General features: G+C 44.2%; 1 protein-coding gene across 2 annotated transcripts in view; it reads left to right on the forward strand.

Moving 5' to 3' along the window:
* The window catches only part of SCARA5 (scavenger receptor class A member 5), a 130,674-nt gene that overhangs the window by 83,871 nt on the left and 22,671 nt on the right, over window positions 1-24,132 (forward strand). For both annotated transcript variants that reach the window (XM_060250560.1, XM_060250568.1), the window contains exons 6-7: window positions 1,297-1,395; window positions 15,349-15,414. In XM_060250560.1, the coding sequence (XP_060106543.1) occupies window positions 1,297-1,395; window positions 15,349-15,414 (165 nt within the window). The remainder of the gene's footprint in view (window positions 1-1,296; window positions 1,396-15,348; window positions 15,415-24,132) is intronic.

Genomic DNA, 24,132 nt, shown 5'->3' on the forward strand with positions numbered 1-24,132 from the left:
AATGAAGTGCATGAAGTCCAGTGATCAGAATCATGTCCACATGGGGAAAGGCTAATATGATTCTTGTAAAGCTAAATGTTTACCAGATTATTACGAGGTGTGAAAATATGCTGTGGCAATTTCTGGATATGCATTTTTGCATGGATGATTTAGCTTCTACTGTTCTGACATTTTATATGTAAGAGTTAAGTGTAGGCCACCCTGTGGATACTTAAAACTGCAAACTGGGGTGACACTGACATAAAATTCCACAGAGCTAGGGATACATTTCTGGTCGGCTCCTGGCCTGGCAGTGGGATTCTAGGAGCCTGGGGTTGGCAATAGAGCTGGTGGTGGCAGGGACGTGTTCCTGGGCTCAGTGAGCAAGTGAGGAGTCTTATAGACCTCCATTTGTTCTTACATCAAAGGGATTTACATACATACTTGCAACAAGAAGTCAGAAATGACAGTGGAATTCATAACTTGCAGGGCATTGGAGAAATGGTCTTCTTGTTGGTTGAACCCCACCTTCTTTCCAAGGCTTAGCAGAGGGGATGCCAGATTTTATTTATTTATTCAAAGTTATCCCTTACTTTATGGAATACTAAAGCCCTGAAAACAGTTAGGGTAGCTTTCTCCTCTGTCATAGATTCTTGAAGGTCTGGAATCCTCTAGATTCTCCATATTTACAAAAGAACATTTTTTGTGCAAGTGGCAATAACAGAACAAAAAAACTCCACCCTTTGGGTAACCAGCCTTCAAGGAATGTTATGCACCAGAGCCTCTGCCAGCCAATTAAGGTTTTCAGAGTAAACTTTGCAATATGCCAGATGCATGTTTGCTATTACTAGAGTGTTCATAGAATCATAATGTTGGAAGGCACCTGATGGATCATATAGTGTGAGGAGGCGACGTCGACTGGTATTATATTTCCAAATGTCCAGAACTTTAGGGGCTATAACAGGAACTACAGTGACTCTGGCCCAAGGCAAAGTACCAAGGAATCCTGGTGTTGTTACAATTTGAAATGTCAAACAGCCTTGAACAAACCAAGCCAAGTGGCTCATGTGTCTGCCCCCTAGCACTGCCAGGCCAACTTGCTTGTGCCTGCCAGTGACCCTACGGCACAGTCAGCCCTCTAACAATTAAAGGAACAGTCTAGATTAGAGATGTCTAACCTCAGTTCAGAAAGCAGGAGACCCAGCTGGCCTGCCTGCTAGGCTGTTAACTTTTATTCCTTTTTGACACATGCAGTTTCTTAAGTGATCAACCAAATCTTGATCTATACTGTTTTCTCCCTCCTCCTTCTGAATCTAGGGTACCCTGGGGAAAGAGGACCGATGGGGCAACGTGGCCCCAAGGGGGACCAAGGACTTCTGGGTGCACGAGGATTGCCTGGCTTCCGTGGAATGACAGGTAGTATTGGGTTGTTGTTTTTTTTAAAAAGTTGGTTGAATTTCTACCTGACGTCTCATCCTAATGCTTTCTGTATCTTAAGTTTACAAATAGTGCCAACCAAAGCAAAGTCACACCCTTCTAAGCCTGTGGACTTCTGCTTACAGAGGATGGTCCATAGTTTGTGCTTGGCATACAAAAGGTCCCAAGTTCAATCTCTGGTTTTTTCAGGTGAAAGTATCAGGCAGAAGCTGAAGCAAAAGACCTCTACTAAGTACCTTGGAGATCTGCTGTTAGTCAAAGTAGACAATACTGACTTTGAATGGCCAAAAGTCTGATTCCGTACATGGCAGCATTATGTGTGTTTGTGTTTTTAGAATTGCACCATAAGTTCCTTTAACCTCCTGCGGTTGAAATCCAGTGTGATGTAATGGTTAGAGTGCCAGACTAGATTCTGGAAGATCTTGGTTCAAATTTATTAGTCTACTGGGAAGTTTCCTGGGTCATATTTGATGTGTAGTTCTCTCTCTGTTGAATTGCCTCACAGGGTTACATAGATTAAAGAGAGGGTATCCATGCATGCCACCTTGAGATACTTGGAAGAAGTACACAATTTATCTATAAAGATAATCCCGTGTGCAAGCACCAGTCCTTTCCAACTCTGGGGTGATGTTGCTTTCACAACATTTTCATGGCAGACTTTTAATGGGATGGTTTGCCATTGCCTTCTCCAGTCATCTACACTTTACCCTCAGCGAGGCTGGGTACTCATTTTACTAACCTCAGAAGGATGGAAGGCTGAGTCAACCTTGAGCCGACTACCTGAACCCAGCTTCTGCTGGGATCAAACTCAGGTCATGAGCAGAGCTTGGACTGCCGTATTGCAGCTTACCACTCTGCGCCAGGGGGCTCCTAATTTATACAGAGAGAGAGAGAGTTAGTGCTTTTGCAGATTCTATGTGTGAAATGCTTGTGTGGAGTTCAAGTACTCTGCAGATATGCACAGAGTGGTGGTGGGAAGTGCTGTTAAGTTGCAGTCAGCTTCTGGTGGCCCTGTAGTGTTTTGAAGGCAAGAGATGTGCAGAAGTGGTTTGTCATTGCCTGCCTCTGCATCATGACTTGTTGGTCTGCCATTTAAGTACTAACCAGGGCCAACCTTATGGTTGCCAGGTCCAATTCATGAAATATCTGTGGATTTTGGAGGTGGAGCCAGGAGACGTTCCCATTTCCTAAATAAAGAAATAAATATACAATAGTGCAGTTCCCCTGAATAACAGTCTTCATTTCCTCATTCTCTTTTTTTGCCTACCCTGGCAGCTGTACTTTCACTAAATGAAAGTGAAACTTGTCATACCCCCACAAGTCTCCTTGTCAGGCTTTAGAAGCAGTTTCAAGCATGGCTTTTTAAAGGGACACACACACATACAAAGAAAGCAGCCAAAATAAACACAGTTTGCAAGCCCACACTTTTGTGTGATCTCACTGGGGTAATTTGCTCACTGGAAGCTGCTGAATGTAGCCATCTGCTGTATTTCAACAAGTTTCTTTAAACACAGGACTTCCGGGTTATGTCGCCTTGAGCTCAGTGGGGGTCAGCGGAGCTTGTCTCTAGAGGTCCCCCTGAATCAGGCGGCTGGAGAGGTGCCACAGATGTGGCATCTCCTGGGAGACCCTGAAGGGGTTTCCTTTTGGCATGGGCTTTGCAAGAAGCCAGGGGAATAGCGGTGGCTGTTCCTGTCCTTCTTGTATGCCCCGAAGCTCTGCCGCCATGATCACCATCACGGCAGTAAGAGGTGAACACCCGACAGCTTGCTCTTTTTTCTCTTAACAAGCTTCTGATGCATCGTTTTCCTACCTCAAGCACGGCAATTCTACTCGGCAAGTAAGTTTGCTTTCAATACCACTGGCTAATGGGTCGTTTTACATAACAACAAATGGGACAGTTCAAAGGAAGGGAAAGAGGCGAATCCTCCCCCCCCCCCATCTTCCCGTGAATGAGGCTTCGAAAAGACAAAGAACAACTTTGAGCACTGGCAACAATTTGAATTAGACTGAATATAGATACTCAAATTGATCTGGATTATAATTGAATATGTGTTAATGAGACTATTATCTGGCTATAACATGGTCTGAACAAAAACGAGATATATTTTAGAGAGATTTGTCTTTGCCGCCTGAGTGCAACTGAAATGGCAACAATCAAAACACATGGCTGGAGGAGATTTGGAAAGACAGACTAACTGGGTCTCTGAGTTACTTTTCAACTTTGATTAATAGACTGAGTTATTTGGTAGAGAAAAATGGCATTACCAAGCAAAACGTTTTATAAAAAAGATTTAATGGATACCATAACTTCTCTAAAGCAAGACCTTGGTTCATTAACAGAGTTGATAAAAAAGCAAATGGGAGCTTTTATGTTGAAAGCTAGCAAAATCTCAAATCTACATGAGCGAAAACAAACAGAAGAAAACCAAAATGGAACCTTATTCTGCAGTTAAAAAGGACTGGAAATTGAAACTGACTGAAATTTTTTCAAGAGGAACAAGTGGCATGGGATCCTTACTATTTTTATCGAGAGGGATGACTGCACTAAGGAGAGAGAAGGTCTATCTCAGCAAAAAAATCAAGACATGGAAAACTTTCAGAAAGAAGGGTTTTTAAACTGTTTCTTTCTCTGTGGATAATTGAATATGGAACTCTCAGCAAGAATTGACATGCAATTTTAAAAGGCCAAGTGAGATTTTTGGGACATATTAAGTTGTTCCTCCTAGAGCAATATGGATATAAGAGTTAAAGGATTGAAAAGTTTTGAAAAGAATTTTATATAAATAAATATTTAACTTGGATTAATTTTTAAGAAGGCAGACAACACAATTATTCTGTAATCTGGTAGATCTGCTCTTAATATGTTTGTTTGGAGAAATTGTTTATAGATCGAGGGTATTGAATGTGCCGGTCTGGCGTGGGAGGTTGGAGAGGGGTTGGCGATTTGGCTGGTGTACCGTTCGCCTAGCACACCGGTCAACGCCTTATCGTCCCTGCTTGAGGCTGTGGCAGGCTGGGCATTGGAGCACCCAAGGCTGGTGATCCTGGGTGACTTCAACGTCCATGCTGATGACCTGGCCTCTAGTCGGGCGACGGACCTAGTGTCATCCATGGCGACGCTGGGACTATCTCAACTCGTTAAATCTCCCACCCACCAGGCCGGGCACATGTTAGACTTGATCTTTGCAGCCAGGGTCATGGTGGACGATATAACCACAGTAGCGGTGCCATGGTTGGACCACCTCGCCCTTAGGGCTCGTGTGGACATTCCATTCCAAACCTGTCTAGGCGATGAGCTGATTATGGCTCGCCCGCAGAACCAGATGGACCCGGAACGGTTCCAAATGGCTCTAAGGGATCCCTGGCCCTCTGGCAATTCCCTCGATGACCTGGTTGAGACCTGGCATAGCCGGCTCTCCAGGGTCATCGATGAGATTGCACCTCGACGCCCTCTGCAACCTCGGACTAGGCTGGCTCCGTGGTATACCCCAGAATTACGCCAGCTGAAACAAGGTCTCAGACGGCTAGAGAGGCAATGGCGGCGTACTCGTGATGAAGCGACTAGAGCATCTTATAGGGAGTTTATGAGGTCCTATGAGGTGGCAGTCAAGGCCACAAAGAAGATGTACTTTGCGGCTAAGATTGCGTCTGCAGATTCGCGCCCGGCACAATTATTTAGGAAAACTGGAATCTCACCACACTGCCCCAAGGCAAGTCAAATGTTAGGGAATTAGAGATAGGCTGTGAGGCTTTTGCAAAATTTTTTGCAGACAAAGTCCAATCGCTCTGCCACGACTGCCCTGCCATATTGGATACAGTATGCGAACCCGAGGCTCCATGCCTGTCTTCTGGTTTGATCCTGGATCGTTTCGACCTGCTCAGCTTGGAGGAAGTTGACAGAATCCTCTCTACTGCACGTCCAACAACTTGTGATCTGGACCCGTGCCCCTCCTAGCTAATTAAAGCCTGCCGGGAGGAGCTGAGATGGAGGCTGTTGGGGGGGGGCAGCTTCCCCCTGCTGGTCAGCTGACTGCTAGCAGGGAGGAGCCTGCAAAACTGGGGGGTCCCCCGCCAGGACCTGGGGACTGGCATGCCTAGCCAACCCTGCTTAGTTTTGGTGATCTGATGAGATCAATCTAGCATGCTCAGAGTAGCTAGACGGTATTTGCCATTTGCAGAGAAGAACTGGGGCATGGGGTGGGAGTTGAGGAGGTGGAATTAATTCCATCTCTAGTATGAAGGAACTGCTTTTTTTTTTTCAAACTGGAATTAATTTCCCTTCTTTCTATATATGCCACAGAAGGCCTGTGAAGTAACTTTGCTGCAAGCATTTAGATGCAAGATAATGCCCTTTTCATTCATTCAGGCTTTCCTAAGTGGAAGAGTTGAAATCAACTGCTTTTGGCTTTCTGCTTGTTTTAAGATTTAACTTGGCTTCTCCTCCCCCCCTCTTTAAAGCTGGTATATTATTTTGGATGTTTGTGTGTTGCCTTGGGTGTCTTTTTTGGGATGGAAAATTATATTGTATAAATAAATAGGAGATTGTGTGGGTGGGGAAAGTGCAGTGTTTATTTGGCACTGGTTCCTCATGTACTTCTCCCCACACACACACCAGAACTCTTTCCTTTCAATGAATGGGACTTCATCTTGTCCTAACTTTCTAGCAAAACGCTTTCCAGTTCTGGCTGGGAGGCATATCTAAGTGACTCTTGATCAAGAGAAGGCCCATGCCAAGCTGGATGGAAAATAGGCAGCCCTTTCTGCGCTTTCTGGCTGTCACTCAAAGGACTGCTATTTCAGCATATGGTGGCAAGTGCTGTGTTGTTGTGATGGTTAGGTCCATGGTTTCCTTGTCTTTGTGAGAGGAGGAATTCACTCTTGCTTTCCCAGCATGGCCTACTGCCAACCAAACATTTGACAGGTGAGCAGTCCTAAGGTACAAGCTCAAGATTTCCTTTTTGCCCCCAGCCAAGCAATTCCCTTTCAGCTATCTAGCCAATGAAACACACATGTTTTTTGGAGCCTGTGTGTTCGTGTGTGGTTGGCAGCAACCCACCAAGTCCTTGAGATGGAGCTCTTCGCATATATGGTGGTGGTAGGCTTCCTGTTTGCCCAGGCCCAATGAGGAATTCCCTGCTCCCAGCCTCAGTCTCTTGTTCTTGAGAAATTGAAAAGGTCTTACCATAGAGTTAGTAGAAATTCCTAGAATGTCACCTGGAAGTGACATCACATCCTCCTCCAAATTCCACCCTTCCCAGACACAGCCCCCTAAATTTCATGGCATTTGCAGAGGCAGTGTTGGAAACTCTAGGTGGTGGCAAGTGGGGTTAATGGCCTGATACCAGTAGAACCCAAGAATTGCCTTGCTTGATCTGTCAAAGGGTTTATCCAGTCCATTTTTCTTAGGGTGGCCAGGCATGGCCTGGCCACTGGTGGGAGATGGGGGAGGTAGGAACTTACAGCAGGAAGAGGAGGATAGAAAAAATGTGGATGAAGGCTGTAGTAATAGAATTTACAACGTAAATGCATTCGCTTATATTTAACTGTTTTAGAGAATTGAAGATTTGGTAGTTTGAGTACTCATGGCTTGGCTTGAATCCACTGTCTATGGGAACAGCCTTTCAGGGTGCATTTTGGCTGCAGAGGGAGTAGGAAGGCAAGAAAGATGCACTCCAGAAGTGGAAACCCTTCCATCCATCCTCAGAAATGCTCCAATGACTCAATGCCCTGACTTTGCTCTCGAGCAAGCTTTGGAGATTGCTGTGCAAAACATTTCGTTGCTCGTCATCCAGAAGTCGTTTTAAACCATTCCTCATCTAATTAGCCTTATCTGTGGACCTAGAAATATTATAGGTGCAGATATTTTTAAAAGGGAAAGGTGGCACCTTTAACTACTGCTAGGCCTGGGAAAATGAGGCTGTCTTGGCTCTCTTCCCAGACCCTAGGCCAATATTCCCAGTGTAATATTTCCTGATAGGCCCCCGCTGGAACCATTAAGCATCCAGAACAGCTGAATGTATTCATTGTATGGTTGTGCGAGCCAATTCAGGCTGCAGCTTTAATAACAGGAATATGATTTCTTATCGGCAAATTCTCTTGGAAGGCAAAGCCAAAAAGGCATATTGGCTTTCAGGTGTGGGTTGACCTTGCAGATGTCAAATGAAGCCCTACAAGTGTTCACAAGGCTTATGGGGGCAAGCTTCAAAAGTTTTGAGTGGGGGCATTTCCCTCAGACCTTCTGGGCATATGCCACTGAAAGGAATACATCCCCCCCCCCATCCCAATTAACCACATCACAAGCCTGTTGATTGTCACCATTTCAGAGTGGAGGCACAGCTGTATTCTAACCCTGTAGCTGCTACTGATTTGTAGAACTGGGCTGGGCTTTTTTCTTAAAACCTTCTTTTCTTAATACTCCTCCTTCTCAAAACAGGATATTGCTAACCAATTTACTACTAGCTCAACGTTAATTCAATACCAATATTGCAGCAGGTGTTGCTCAGAACACAAAAGCAATCCACCTATCCCAGAGAGTTTGGTTGCTTCCATCTAGATTATTTTTTTTGTCTTTGCTTCTAAACAAGAACCCTGTTTTGAGGGAGGATCCACATAGCATCGTCCGCTAATCATCCACTTTGTCAGATTTTTCTGGATCAGCATACTCTTGCTTGCCCTCCTTGTTTTATTAGGGACTTTTTTGGAAAGAAGACCAAGCCAACAAGACTTGATGGCACCCTCATGGCTGCCATGAGTATGCTGCTGCCATTTAAAACTGATTTATAAATGCTGTAAGGGCAGCACAGTGCTTTTGTTTCTCCTCACACCTTTTTCAAGTACCAAAACAGCTGGGGGGAAGGGTCAGCCTCTTCAGTGCTTGAGAAGATGCAAAGGGATAGCACAGGAGTACCTCAGCCTGCCACACTGTGGGCCCAGTTAGGAGGAGGAGGAAAGAAAGATTGGATTTATATCCTGCCCTGCACTCAGAGTCTCAGAGTGATTCGTAATCTCATTTCTCTTCCTCCCCCTGCAGCAGACACCCTGTGAGGTAGGTGGGCCTGAGAGAGTTCTCAGAGAACTGCTCTTGAGAGAACAGCTCTGAGAGAACTGCAGCTTGTCCAAGATCACCCAGCAGCTGCATGTGGAGGAAGAGTGGGGAATTGAACCCAGTTCTCCTAGATCACTCTAGTCCGTGCACTTAATGACTACACTAAACTGGCTCTCCTGATATTAAAATCACTCAAACAAGATCAGTAGAGCTAAAGCTCTATAACAATGATTGTTATTTTTAACCCACCCTGGTGGCAGTGCAGGGGAAATGACAGAATACCCCTCTCCCCTTGGATGCTGTGTTGCAGAGTGGCAAATTGTTGCTGTGTGGAAGCAGCCTTTATTAATCTGCTGGAGGCAGGGATGGAGAGAGTTCGGAGACTGCAATGGGGAGACAAAAAGTAAGGGAAGAAACACAAGGTTCCTTGCTGTCCTGTTTCTGTGTTCTATACTTTACTTCTCTCAGGGCTTTTTTTGTAGGTTGTGAAGAAAGGTTATGAAGAAAAGGGGGCATTTTATATCCTTCAGACCAGGTCATTTAAACTAGAGCTTCCCAGATAAGACCCAGTGCTTTGAATGGTGAGTTTTAGATTCCCTGGCTTAGCCATGAAGCTCGCTGATTACTTTGGGGGAAATCATTATCAGTTTCAGTCCTCTGCCTAGAGAACAGAAATATTAGTAAATTAGCTCACATCCTTTGAGCATCAGTTAGATGATTACTGTAAAAGGCTTTGCACAGTTAGCAAAGATTAAAAAACAGTAATCACTTTCAAAGCTTTATCCCTGCAAATACTTGCTGGCTTGCCATGAGGATGTTAGAAAGCCAGGTATTCTGTCTGTTCCCAGTCTAATCTCTCTTCAGGGAAGGGGATGGGGGGGATTAAAATTTTCTGGAAATGAAAGAGCCCTCCAGACTGTGGACCCCCTCTGCCAACACAAACAGAGACAAACAACACAGAGAGGCCAAGATAAATTTGAACCATAATTGGGGTTGGGAATCCAGTCTCATGTTCAAGAAAGCATTTCCCAGGCTCAAAAATGAGATGCTGGACAGAGCAAGAGGGCCTGGGACTAAAAGGGAAGGTTTTCATACTGGAGAAGATTGTGCCCAATTCCAAAATAATCCATTGGACACTTTTAATTTCCTCTGGATTTTCATATTTATTCACAGATGAACACATTTAGCATAACACTGCTTTCTGGATAAGGTTGTTGAGAACTGCAGTCTTAATGATGCCTGCCCATTAAAGTCTTGGCCGTACACCAGCTGCTGGAAGATGCTCAGGCTTAGCTTTTGGTGAACCACACCAGGGCTGTGGTCAGAGAGGCAGTTTGGTGCAATATAATTGCTTTTCCTTAACAGATTAAACGGGCTTGTTCATGCACCCACATCCGACAGCCGTTGCCCAGTCATGCTCACCTCGTCGTATGACAAGCTGGATACAGAGTAAATAGCCACCAGAGAAAATTTGGTTCCTATGGATACCCACACATTGATCCCATGTTGCTGGATGTCTGAACTCCCCCGGTGCATGCTCAAACTGATTCAGAAGTGTGAACCTTTAATTCTGGTTTTGCCATTCTGTTTTATAAAACTGGCAGTGTATATGCACACGGGCACGCATGCATGCCCAATAAATGTTTTCAAAAAAAGTCAAAAGTTGTTTTAAACAAACACCAGACTGTGCTGCCTGTGGTTGATGTGCAGCACTAATCTGAACAATCAACCACAGAAGAAGTGTGCTGTGAGGCTGGTTCAAGGTGAGAGTCTGATCAAAAATCTCCGCCACAAAATGCAATGAAGTAATTAGCAGCACGCCCAAACTACTCCAACTTTCCAGTCTCACCACAGCCCAGGAAGAGTGAGGGACTGACTACTGAGGACATAGCTGCTCTCTTACTTGATCTGAGAGATCGAATTGGGATGTAGCAGGTAAATTGCTGTCTGAAGTTTGCAGGGCCCATTCCATTAGGTGTTGAGCCCTGAAATATGCTGAGAATTAAATATGGAGTCTGTGCGAATATAAGATCCCTGGTTCAATGTCAGCCCCCCAGCGCCTCCCTTAGATTATCCTCCTCCTCTGTACTTGCGCAGTCAAGGAGACTTGGTCCTCTTTATCTCATGATGGCTTTAAATACCCCCAGTGTGGGGATGCCCCCTTCTGATGACAGCATGGTACTTGGAGAACTAATAATTGATACCCAGTTCTTAGCCCACTTATGCTAACAGAAAGACATGTGATTTGTTTTGCTATGTTGTTTGGTTCAGGCTCTCAGTGAAACAAGGGGGGGCACAGAGGAATCTTTCTTTGGGTGTTTGCATTGCCTCTGGTTCAGCACCAACAAATGCACCTCAGCAGTGATAAAAGGACAGGCCCGTTTTAGTAGTCTAGCCTCAAGGCTAGAACCAGTGTGGTATAGAGATTAAAAAGTGTCAGACTAGGGAGACTCAGATTTGAATCTCCACCCTGCCATAGAAGTTTGCTAGGTGACCATGAGCCAGCTGCTCCCTCTCAGTCTAACCTCCTGGTATCTCACAGGGTGGCTTTTTTGGAGCTGGAATGCACAGGAACACAGTTCTGGCTGGCTTGGCATCAGGGTGTGTGGCCTGATATGCAAATGAGTTCCTGCTAGGCTTTTTCTACAAAAAAAGAGAGCCCTGCACAGTATTATTGTGAGAATAAAAATGGTGGAGGAGAAAATTATGTTGTGAGCTGCTTTAGGTCCTCATACAGGAGAAAAGCAGGGTAAAATGTATTGAAATTAAATAAAATGTTCAATGGCATCAGATAGTCATAGTCATGCACAGAGCCTTTTTTCCCTGGAAGAGGTTCTGGAACTCTCAAAAGGGAAACGAAAGTTCATGGGTACCCCTCATGAACTTTTACATATTTTTTGAGAATTTTGTTTCCATAAAGAGATTCTGGAACTCCAGTCTGTTGCATTTCCCCAGAAAAAAAGCCCCGTTTGCATGAAGAAGCCCTGTGAAGGTTTCCCTTTTAGAGAGCCACGAAATTCCTGGGCAGTGGGCTTTAGATTGCCTGGCTTCTTTATTTCCCTTCAGACTGAAGCCTCTTTTAGCTGGGAGTGGTCTATAGAAGTCAGGCATTTCAACACACATCGAACAAGAAGAGCAGCACTTCTTCCAGAGTTTCATGCATTTGTGGGAAGATCTCACAGAGAGTCCCCAGACCCGAGCTGTTTCCCATCCCACTAAACGATTCAGACAAGCTGTTGGAGGATCAAAAGGCTGCTTTGCGGGAGGCTGGAGAGGGAGCTAGAGATGACTGGGGAGGGGGAGAAGCCTAACAAGATGCAAATGGCAAGGGGTGTGGTACAAGGCCAGTGCATGCATGCTGAGTTTGCAGCCAGCAGGAAACAGAATCCAGGAATCGGGGGGGGGGGGGGCAGAGGGGAGTGTTTCAGATGGGAGGAGGGAAAGGAAGAGTTCCATAATAGATAGGGTTGCCAAGTCCAATTAGAGAAAAATCTGGGGACTTTGGGGGCAGAGCCAGGAGACTTTGGGGGTGGAGCCAAGAACAAGGATGTGACAAGCATAATTGAACTCCAAGGGAGTTCTGGCCATCACATTTAAAGGGACAGCACACCTTTTAAAATGCCTTTCTTCCATAGGAAATAATGAAGGATAGGGGCACCATTTTGGGGGCTCATAGAATTGGACCCTCTGGTCCAATCGTTTTGAAACTTGGGGGGTATTTTGGGGAGAGGCACTAGATGCTATACTAAAAATTTGGTGCCTCTACCTCAAAAAATAGACCCCCCCCAGAGCCCCCAATACCCACGGATGAATTCCCTATTATTCCCTATGGGAATCGTTCTCCATAGGGAATAATAGAGTGCCCAGTAGACATTTCCCTCCCCCCCCGCGCTTTCTAAAGGGGGGGGGCCTCCAAACCAGGGAATCCCCTGCTCCCTCCCTCTCTCTCTCACACAAATACTTACCAGATCTTCTTCCGGAGAACTCTTGCTGTGAAAACGAAAGCAAAAGAAAGGGAGGGGCCATTCTCCCAAGCCCTTCCTGCTTCCTGCCCAGCCTTAAAGGGGCATACATTTTACAAAGGGCTCAGGAGCTCTATAATAACATGAAGCCTACAGGTATGTTCTCCCCCCCCACCCCCCGCTTCCCAATTTTTGAAGAGCGGGAGATGAGGCTGCGAACCCAGGGGTCTCCCGCCAGAGCGGGAGGTTTGGGAAGCCTAATAATAGAGCATTAAATATCCCAAAGGTTGAGATGTAAAGGATTCTGTTCTAGAAGGTATTGGGGGAGGGGGGAGTCAAATCCAGAGCTGACCGTTCAGATTCATAGAGACAGTGCAGTGTAGTAGTTAGACTATGGCAGTAGGTTGGTGGAGAGGAGACCCTGCTTCAAATAACTTTTTAGCCATGATGATGACTAGATTGCTCTGGGACAGTTGCTCTCCCCCAACCCGTCTCTCGTTGTGACTGTCATGAGGACAAAATGGTGGAGGGCAGGGGTTTTTTTTTTTATAGTAGGAACTACTTTGCATATTAGGTCACACACCCCTGATGCAGCCAATCCTCCAAGAGTTTACAGGGTTCTTAGTATAGGGCCAACTGTAAGCTCTTGGAGGATTGGCTACATCAGAGGGTGTGGCCTAATAGGCAAAGGAGTCCCTTCTACAAAAAAAAGCTCTGGCAGAGGGCAAAACTATATATGCTGCGCATTGGAAGTCATGCGGGATGTAAATGAATGGGTAGACCTTCACTGAATCAGCAAGGACAGCATTCACATATGCACAGGTGAGCAGAGCTAGGGATGATTCACACACACTATCACACTGCTCCTAAATGAAGAAATGTCCACAGTGTGATGGATTGGTGTGTGTGAATCAGCCCTCACTGTTCACTTTTTCAGATGCTCACTTTAGCATGCAATTGGCCTTGCAGGATGAAGAGTCCTGCATTTGAGATGTTGCAGGATAACAGGGGAAAAAACCTTTGGTTTCACACATGCAAGCCATTATTCGATTCTGCAGCCTGCAACTGGTAATCATTAGAGCCCATTCATACTTCTGTTGCTATATGTAAGGTGCTGGATATACTTTTATCATAGTCATGTCCATTATGGATCTACTTCTTCATATTTCTATCTAATGCCAGGTTTATATTTGGACATATGCATATTTTCTGAATAATGCAAGAGTTGTGTATGATTTAAATGATTTCTTTAAGAAAATCTTTGTATTTACTTCTCCCTGGACATGTTCCAGTTAAATTTTGAATAATGTTTCAAAAACATCTGAGTTTGATTGGCAAAGGAAAACATTAGTCAAATGAAATTCCAGAATGTGCTGAATCTTAACTGATCATTCTGACGCTAACCAACTTCTTCTAATTCTGGGACCGGAGGAGGGATGTTTCTGAAATACCTCTCTTCCAATTTTTTTCAGTGTTCTGAATTTAGTGATCTTGTTATTAAAGGGAAACTGATGCATTAGGTATCCTTTATTTATATCTGAATTTTCTAAACAGTATTGTGTCTATCTCTGCAAATTGCTAGAGCTTTTTATTCTTTCAATTCATATGTGCTGCATCTCCCTCCCCCCCACCCCCTACTGATGCACTGGATCAGACACAGCAAAAGAAAAAGAAAAAGAAAGATGATTACATCAAGATTCTTTCTGTGGAGTATTTTACAGATATGTGTTAGTAAAGCACTTCACAACATCTGGATGCAATCCTGTGTGTGATCGCATTCATTTTTTTTCTTTGCAGTATTTTATCAATGTACATGTGTGGGTCAGCATTGTCGAGAGTGAGGAAAGACGCAGATGGGAACTGAAAGCTGCAACAAGATCTGTGTGCTCTAATTCTAGGAATAACATTGGAATTTGTCTAGTTAAAATAGAAGCCAGCAACGAAACAAGGAGAGCAGAGCAAAATTCAGGAACAGCAGAGCAATGGAACGTGAGAGCTCATCTTCAGTCAGGCTAGCATTCACAACTAGTTTTGAGTGTCAGTAGGGCAGGAGGCAGATACTTGCTTACAGAAGAAGAAATTGGATTTATATCCCACCCTTCACTCTAAATCTCAGAGTGACTCACAATCTCTTTTATCTTCCTCCCTCACAACAAACACCCTGTGAGGTGGGAGGGGCTGAGAGAGCTCTCCCAGAAGCTGCCCTTTTTAAGGACAAGCTCTGAGAGAGCCACGGCTGACCCAAGGCCATTCCAGCAGCTGCAAGTGGAGGAGTGGGGAATCAAATCTGGTTCCCCCAGATAAGAGTCTGCACACTTAACCGCTACACCAAACTGGCAGGTAATGATGGCGTTTAGCCAATAAAGCTGGGAATTTTCACCAAAAGAAAACATTCTTCCCCCCTTCCTCTTAATCTTATGGGTAGCAGAGCAACAATAATTGTATAGTAACTTGTATGGATTTATTAACAAGGCTGCAATGAGGGTAGCCAGAAAGAAGATGGATATATGTGAGCCATGGGACACACATTCCATGATGCTGAATCATTTCAGTAGGTGTCATGGGAGAACTTCTAGTGGATCGTGTCCTTTGTCTGGAGATTTGCAATTTGGATTTTCTACCTAAAGATCATGGGCAATCCTGTCTGCCATTAGATGCCTAATCCTCCTGTGATTAACTGGACTCAAGCAAATACAAACAAGCATATGAGACAGAGACAGCAATGAAAATAAGCATTGCCTTATATCAGTTTGGCAGCAGTGAGCAGGAAATAGCTTGTGAAGTTAACAAACACAAGCCCTTCTATCCCTGGAGTGCTCCAGTTTCAGAGCCAAAAAATACCCATGGATTATCACATGTATGCATCAGCTTAATTTGTCCCATTCAGTCTGTAACCGTCTGATATTGCCTTTCTGTTTTCAGGTGACCGAGGCCCAAAGGGAGAAAAAGGAGAGAAGGGAGAGAAAGGGGACAGAGGTACAGAAACAGGTAAAACAGAAATCTTATTCTTCTTATTGGAAACTCTTAAATTGTTCTCTGTTTAGGACTGCATTTGTTTTTGGTGTTTTTGGCCAGGGCTAGTACAATGTCTGTAACCACTGCGTGATACACAGACATTCTGAAGGTGAGACTTTCCTTAGCAGTGTGCCTCCACATAAGACAGACAGACAGACAGCAAATCATTTCACAAGTTGATAGAGAGAGCATTAAAGTTAAAAGCACCAGTTTAACACAAACTGTTGTAGGAAGGAAGTTCCTTGACTGGGATGCCACCACTGAAATAGCCTTAACCCACGTGTCCACCTTCTTCTGTGAAGCATTAATATAAACATATGAAGCTACCTTACGCCAAGTCATCCCATTGGTCCATCTGGCTTAGCTGTCTCCTCTGACTAGCTGCAGCTCCCATGGCAGAGAAAGATCTTTTCTAGCACTAGCTACCTACAATATTTTTATTTCCGATATGGCTGTCCTCAGCTAGGGCTTTCTCGACCCTAGCACTGGCCTGGTGGAACTTTCTGCTGAGTGAAATCCATGCCTTTCAGGACTTGATGCAGTTCTGGAGGGCCTGTAAAGCAGAGATGTTCCGCTAGGCCAGTGGTTGAAGACAGCAACGATTTCCAGCTAGTCTGGCTCCTTCCATCCTTCTCTCCCCCCTACAAGGAAAAAGGACACCAAGTTATGTTGTTTTAACGTGCCATCTGTAAAATGTTAGTTGAATTGTTCAGGATGTTTTTAATGCTTTTAACTTAATTTAGGAATATTGTTATTTGGAAACATTGTCACCCACCCTGAGCCCTGTTGTGCAGGGGAGGGAGGGCTATAAATCGAATTGATGATGATGATGAGCAGGAGGAGTGTGGAGAATGAGGAAATTTGGAGGCTATGAACCCTGCATGTTCATTCCAAGTTTCTCTGCGAGTACACGGACAGAAACAGGACACTGATTAATGGCTCTCAAGACTTGGCTATGCATATTCTTCTAACTAGCAGAGAAAACAATCAAAGGGCCATCTCACACCCTGGCAACAATATGACACCTAGAAGGTGACAAAAAGTTGGGAATGTTAGATTGAACAAAGCAGGAGTCAAGTTGTACCTTTAAGACCAACCAAGTTTTATTCAGAACATAAACTTTCGTGTACTCTCTAAGCAAACTTAATCAGACGAGGGGATCAGGTATAGTGGGCTGAAATGCATGCAGTTTGTTGATTAAGAGGGCAAACTGACTGTGATCACATGGTAAAACAGTATGGCTTGGCCATTTGGATAGCCTATCTAGACCAAATGACCAAGTCATACTGTTTTACCATGTGATCACAGTCAGTTTGCCCTCTTAATCAACAAACTGCATGCATTTCAGCCCACTGTACCTGATCCCCTCATCTGATTAAGTGTGCTTAGAGAGCACACGAAAGCTTACGTTCTGAATAAAACTTGGTTGTTTTTAAAGGTGCAACTTGACTCCCGCTTTGTTCAACTGCTTCAGACCAACACGGCTGCCCACTTGGATCTATCTAAATGTTAGATTGTATCTGTTTCTGGGAAGGACAGGACATAAGGGATTGACCCAAGTGGGGGGGGGGGGCACAGTGAGAGGTAATAAATCCCCTAGACATGGTGTGGAATTGTTTTCTGTGGCCCCAGAAGGTAGGACCAGAACCAATGAGTTGAAATTAAATCAAAAGAGTTTCCGACTCAACATTAGGAAGAACTTCCTGACCGTTAGAGCGATTCCTCAATGGAACAGACTTTCTCGGGAGGTGGTGGGCTCTCCTTCCTTGGAGGTTTTTAAACAAAGGCAATGGCCATCTGACAGCAATGAAGATCCTGTGAATTTAGGGGGAGGTGTTTGTGAGTTTCCTGCATTGTGCAGGGGTTGGACTAAATGACCCTAGAGGTCTCTTCCAACTCTATGATTCTAGGAGGGGAAAGGGTCCATTTTAGATTACATCAAGGGGTAACTTGGAGGAAGGAGCTCTCATACCTGAGCTCCATCTTGATGGCCACTAAAACAAGGCAGGAAGCCACGACAAAGACTGAAGATAGTAGATGACTGATAGAATGTGATAACTTTAAGAGTAAAGAGCCTATCCTGGAATAATAACAGTCAGGGTATGTCTAGATAAGGGACAGAGGAATAAGTGTATGCACTTTTACTTTGTAACCTTGCTCAATTTGTTGCTGTGCAGTGTATTTGTGTGTACATATTCTTTTAAATACATTTCTTGTTATTTTGAATGGTTGAAAGTTCTCTATAACCACATTAAGCCCCACTCCAAAATGTTACTGAAATGACACTGGGGAAGGGAGGTAGTTGGTCAGTAGACTGCTAGATCCCTGGGAATGTACAAGTGCAGTAAGCTAGGCAGAGAGAAAAACATGAGCACTAGGCAGAGCCTGTAAATGGCACTGTGGGTGGAACACTGTGAGGGACATCAGGGTCAGCAGGTGAAAAAGGGACCACTTTGAATTTTGTCACCTTTACCCAGTACCTCAGAAGAACCCAAAATTAACATTGTCAGAAATAATGAAGGTACTGATAGTGTTTTAAAGTTCAAACCAAATAATAGGTCTATTATGTACAGAAAGGCTAGGAAGGGAGAAAATAATATCAGATGATTGTTTACAGAAATCAGTTGGCAGGCAGGAAATCAAGTAATAATAAACTCAAGGATACTTCTTATGTTGGCAGGCTGGTATTAGAAAACAAAACAGTGTTTCCCTCACACTGGATAACACTCATTCACTCTAGAAAGACTTATATAGATGGTTCAGGCTTCTCAAATATATCTCCACACACTATCTCACTCACACAGAGGATTGACTGAACTCGTGACAGATCTTCCCTTCACAGACCCTTTCTCTTAGCAAATGTAGGTATCCTCTAGGCTGTAGAGCTATACTCTGGACACTAACATCCTTGAGGGCTCTTTACACTAGCACCTCATTCACTTCTGTTAAGTCCCCTTACAGCTAGGTTCTCTGTCTGACTTCTGGGAATTCCGCACAGCCACAAAAACCTTTTGTCCCTCTCACAATGTGTGGGTGTTGGTCTTCTATCTTAGAACCAGGAGTCTGCCCTTTGGTCTGACAGAACTCCTCACCAGAGTCTTAAAGTCTCACTCTGCCTTGTGACATTCAGTGCCACAGCCTTGAGAGTTTTCCCCAGAAAGAGCTTTGGTTAGCCCCTTCACGCAAATCAACTTTCACACAGACAAGAGCTTTAAATCACAACCAGCTCTGTCTCAGGAACTGAACTGAACACTTCTGCTCAGACTCTGGCGAGGAGTTATGTCAGACCAAAGGGCAGACTCCTGGTTCTCAGCTCCAGTCTCCAAATCCAAACTGAGGAGACTTTTCCCCTGTCTGCCTCGTTCCACATGATACATTAGTTACCATGGAAGCCACTCAGCCATCAGAGTGAGTTTCTCAACTCTCACTCAGGCAGACTGCTTTCAGTCCATCACAAACACTAAGGCTGTGATCACACATGCTAAATAATGCACTTTCAATTCACTTTGGATTTTGCTAGTTCACACAGTAAAATCCAAGTGCATTGAAAATTCATTATTTAGAGTGTGTGATTGCAGCCTAAGAGTGTTGGCCCTCTTAGTGGGAAATCCTCTTACTGACCAACTGGTGGCAGTGTATAAACCCAGAGAGAAGAAAAGAACTTTTTTGGAAGTTGAAAGGGCTGGGGAGAATGGTGTGATGCCAGGCAGAGAGCTAGGATGGCTGTATGTCTCGACACCTTGGAGGGCCCAAAGTGGAATGGTGTTCATGGGTCAGTGGAGTGTTCTGCAACATAGAGATATCTGAGATCGACTCTTTAAGATATTCTGGCCCCAGACAATTTCAGTCTTCAAAAAATGATCATTAGTATAGTTGTAGTCTGTTGCTGTTTGAAGGCTGTGGCATGTATCCAGTGAGATCCACTTGGGGAGCAAACATGGCAGAGTGGGACTTTCCCAATTCTCCCTCCTGCTGAAACCCCACTGAGTCACCTATTTGTTCATGGGGGATCTGTGGAGCCTCAGGAGCTTCATACAAGGCAAAATAAGGGTCTGCAGTAGGAGTGAGAACTGGCAGAAATAGCAAAAGATTTTGTACATTTGGCATCTGTTCTTATTGCTTTGTCATTTGGTAGTGGAAAAGGCTAGAGATATAGGCACTACTGAACAATGATCACATATTCTGTTTTTATTTTATTTATATCCTACTTTTCTCCCTAGCGGGGACATATGGTTGGTGGTGAAGTCAGAAAAAGGCACACTCTCCTTAAACATTAGCCCTGCATACGTTGCCAGTTCAATGGTTTTGCTTCTTAATACTACAAAGCCCATGATACAGTGGCCCTGATCATACACGCTAAATAACACACTTTCAGTCCACTTTCAATGCACTATTCAACTGGATTTTACTGTGTGGTCAAAAGTTGGGAAGTGGATTGAAAGTGCATTATTTAGTGTGTGTGATTGCAGCCAGTGTGATCTTTATCAAATACACCTGCACAAGGTCCCCATATTTTATTTCTGTAGCAGGAGATTAAATCCTAGGGGATTTAATCTAGAGGGGCACAGCACAATTCTAGCTATAGCCTATGCTTTGTCCTTTCCCCTAAATCTCAAGGTGATTGGGATCCATTTCATCTTCGGTGGCAGTGGCAGCTGATTACACTTATTGGGCTGTTGGGATAATTCACACTGGGCTCTGGTTTAACTGAATGGAGCTTCTGTCAGCAATGGGGTTTACTCATGATTACTGTGACTGTTTTGGATCCTGTTGTTGGCAGGGTCATTGCAGAACGAAAGGAACATTTGGAAACCATTATAGAGTTAGCAACTGTGGCTATCCAGGTATGGACTGCATTGCCCACACACAACAACCCCCTGTTCTTTCTTGGTGTCCCATCAACACACAGTGAGAAGCCAGTGCATGTGCTGGGATGCCAGAAGGGCTGCACATCACTTCTCCTCTGGCTTTTGCTTATGTCCTGCTGAAGCCACATAGCCATTAGCAGTACAGCTCCCAGCAATGAAATATCTCCATGCTGTAATATATCTGACACATTCCAAACCCCCACATTCTGGAGTATATCCATTCCCTGGTTCTAGATGAACAGAACAAGAAAAGGATTTCTTCTGGGGGTTTCGGAGCAGCAGTTCTTTCGTTCTAGGCCATAAATCTCCTATTTCCCTAACAGACACATGGTACCAATTATCTGAGTCGATGATATCTTTGTGCAGCTGCAGAGACTTAAGGGCTTGTTTTCCTAAGCAATCATGTTTATTTCTTTTCCTTATATTTTTCTCTCTTGGTAAAGGATTGGAGGGGGTAATAGGCTCAATGAAAACAAATATGGAAGAGGAACAAAGGCCGTGGGGAGCTGTTGGATCTCATGCAGTGGGGAGGAGGGATGTGCCCCTCACCACCATACCACAGAGCCTTTTCAAGGGGATGATCAAGGCCAGGGCACAGTACTTTATTGCAAATGTCCAAGCATCAGACACCTTCTTGTTTGTATTCCTGGAAGACTAAAACGACCTATGTGAGGTTTGGAGACCTCCTGCAGCTGGCATGTTAAATATAAATTGCATTAGGCCTCAGCCCTAAACACGTTTCCCTGCAACAGAGAAATAAAGAAAGAGCATCCATTTGTGGGCAAGCTGTTAAGCTCCCTAGGCCAGCCCAGTTTCCAACCACGTCCATGTCTGTGGTGTCTTCAGAAGGAAGAAAATTCACAAGAAACTAAGCAACTTAGTGGTTAGAATGTGAGACCAGGGCCTGGGAGATGTAGGTTTAAATCTCCATTAATTTAATTTAATTTAATTTTGAGATTTATATCCCAGCCATCCCGCCAAGACAGGCTCAGTGTGGGTAACAACATAAAAACACACACATCAGCTTCATTAAAACCATAGCAAATTCATCAATAAGACAGTTTACAACTTACAATATAACAACAGTAAAACCAGGCTAAGTTCCTTAAATCTGCTCAAGCCTACTAATAATAATTGATTAATAGCTGAGTACTCACAGCAAGATTGCGTGACCAAGTAAGTCTGGGAAGAGACCCAGCGGATGTGTCTGCCCTTACATAAGCTGGGTTGTCATCAGGAGGTGTTGGATTGTCGAAAATAAAAACCAAGGGAAAATGGTCACTCTCAGAGCGATTGTCAATATAAAAATGGACTAGATAATCTTTAAAAGATGGAGGGATTAAAATATAATCTAAGACACTGCAGCCTCTGATTGATGCAAAAGTGACTTCTCCAAGGAAATCCCTGACAGAGGAGCCATTTAACACTAGTTTGTCGAATTGGATACAATACATAGCAAGCAGGATGCCTGCCTGGTTGATGCGGGCATCTTTGGAAATCCTACCAGACCTAAAAAAACAAGGGAGGGAAACATTGGGATCCAAGTTCAAGAGAGCCAAGAGGTCCCAGTCATCTTTACCAATTCTAGTATTAAAATCTCCAAGCAAAATAATATCTATCATAGGAAAGAGGTGCTCAAGTTGTTCGAGGTATGTAGTCATACGATCCCAGAGGGAGCATAGCGAAGCTTTATCAGGAGAGGGGAGAAGGTAGACATTAACAACAATAAACACAAAATTATGACAGCTAAAACGAAAAGCATGGGCAAGGGGGTTGCAGTCAGGTAGTTCCAGCACTTTAAATTTAGATTGCTGAGAGACTAGTAAAGACAGGCCTGCTTGAAAACGACCACGTGAATTGCTTTGAACCCAGGTAAAGAGTATGCTAGAACACCCTCGAGGCAAATCAAAGAGTCTGTCCAGGTTTTCTGGAGAAAAATGATCTCGAATCATTTGAGGTAGGAACAAAAATTAGGGTCCCCTTTCTTGCTTCCCCAGCCAGCTATATTCCAGGATAACAGTTTCACTGGTAAGGGCTGAATGGTGGGCTCCGCCCCTGGCTGCCCTGTTTACAATGATAAACAGCACCAGAATAATGCCCAGGACGTGGACCAATGCAATCATTGTCCCCATCCACAAAAAGGGTAATCCTTCATTACCTGAGAACTATCGGCCGATTAGCCTCCTATCAGTTGTCGGTAAGCTTTATGCCAAACATCTCCTAGTGAAACTAGAAAGCTGGCTGACAACAAATAACATTTTAGGCCCAGAACAAATAGGGTTTCACCATGGTAAATCCACCCTTGACCACTGTGCGGTCTCATTTGGAGTACTGTGTGCAGTTCTGGTCGCCGCACCTCAAAAAGGATATTATAGCATTGGAGAAAGTCCAGAAAAGGGCAACTAAAATGATTAAAGGGCTGGAACACTTTCCCTATGAAGAAAGGTTGAAATGCTTGGGACTCTTTAGCTTGGAGAAACGTCGACTGTGGGGTGACATGATTGAGGTTTACAAGATAATGCATGGGATGGAGAAAGTGGAGAAAGAGGTACTTTTCTCCTTTTCTCACAATACAAGAACTCATGGGCATTCGATGAAATTGCTGAGCAGACAGATTAAAACGGATAAAAGGAAGTACTTCTTCACCCAAAGGGTGATTAACATGTGGAATTCACTGCCACAGGAGGTGGTGGCAGCCACAAGCATGGCTACCTTCAAGAGGGGTTTAGATAAAAATATGGAGCAGAGGTCCATCAGTGGCTATTAGCCGCAGTGTGTGTGTGTGTGTATGTGTATATATATATAAATTTTTGGCCACTGTGTGACACAGAGTGTTGAACTGGATGGACCATTGGCCTGATCCAACATGGCTTCTCTTATGTTCTTATGTTCTTATGAACCTGTGTGCTCTAAGAAGGCATAGCTACATAGCTACAGGTTGCACCAGTTGAAATCAGAGGCTAAGCTTGTGCCAAATCACATGGGAAAGCTATTGTGCCTCACAAGTAGTGTATTTAAATGAGACACATTGCCAAGAGTCAGTTGCATTCATCTCCTTTGCAATAGCCTGTCATCCATCAATTTAAAATCTGGGAGAGAGCATGTGCCTTTGTTGAAAGTACCTTTGAAAGACACAGCTGCCCTTCAGTTCAAAGGTTCAAAATACACCTGAACAAGATGTGAAATGTATTCTCCACCAACATGGATATGCACTGGAGATGCATCTGTACTTCATGCAGAGATTTACCTTCTAGAAGTTCCAGGGAAAGAAGAGAACACATCTCAACTCTTAGGGCCAAACTAAATGATACATTCACCATGAGTTAATTTGGGGCATCCTTCCTTGACTTACAGACAGACTTACCTTGGGGAACTATCATTCCCAAATGTTCCAGGGCCTGACTCAGCCTGGGACCATGGTCGTGGGGTGGGGGGAGACTTCAGCTTTCTCTCCTGTGCTGTTTTCAGGAGCCACAAGTGAACGCTACATGTGCATAAGCAAGATTTGGACTGGGGTTGTGCAGGGAGGTGAGAAGGGTTTTAATTTACAAACTCCTCCATGGTGTTACTGATCATAACTGTCTCTCTTCTCTGCTATTAGCACGCAAATAAAGAGCAGTACTACTCAAATTTAGTTACATATAAAATGAGATTTGTTCTCTTACGTGCCTGAATTTTTCAATGGAGGCTTCCAGTCTTCCAGATAGGTAGGGGAGAGGAAGGTGACCCAGAAATGTGTTTCCTATCAAAGCAAATGTTAAGAACTATTGCAGTGAGATCCTCATATGACTAGCTTTACTTCCAGTATTCCAACAAGTTTTTA

This window comes from Heteronotia binoei, chromosome 1, assembly GCF_032191835.1.
Source record: "Heteronotia binoei isolate CCM8104 ecotype False Entrance Well chromosome 1, APGP_CSIRO_Hbin_v1, whole genome shotgun sequence".
Taxonomy (NCBI): Eukaryota; Metazoa; Chordata; class Lepidosauria; order Squamata; family Gekkonidae; genus Heteronotia; species Heteronotia binoei.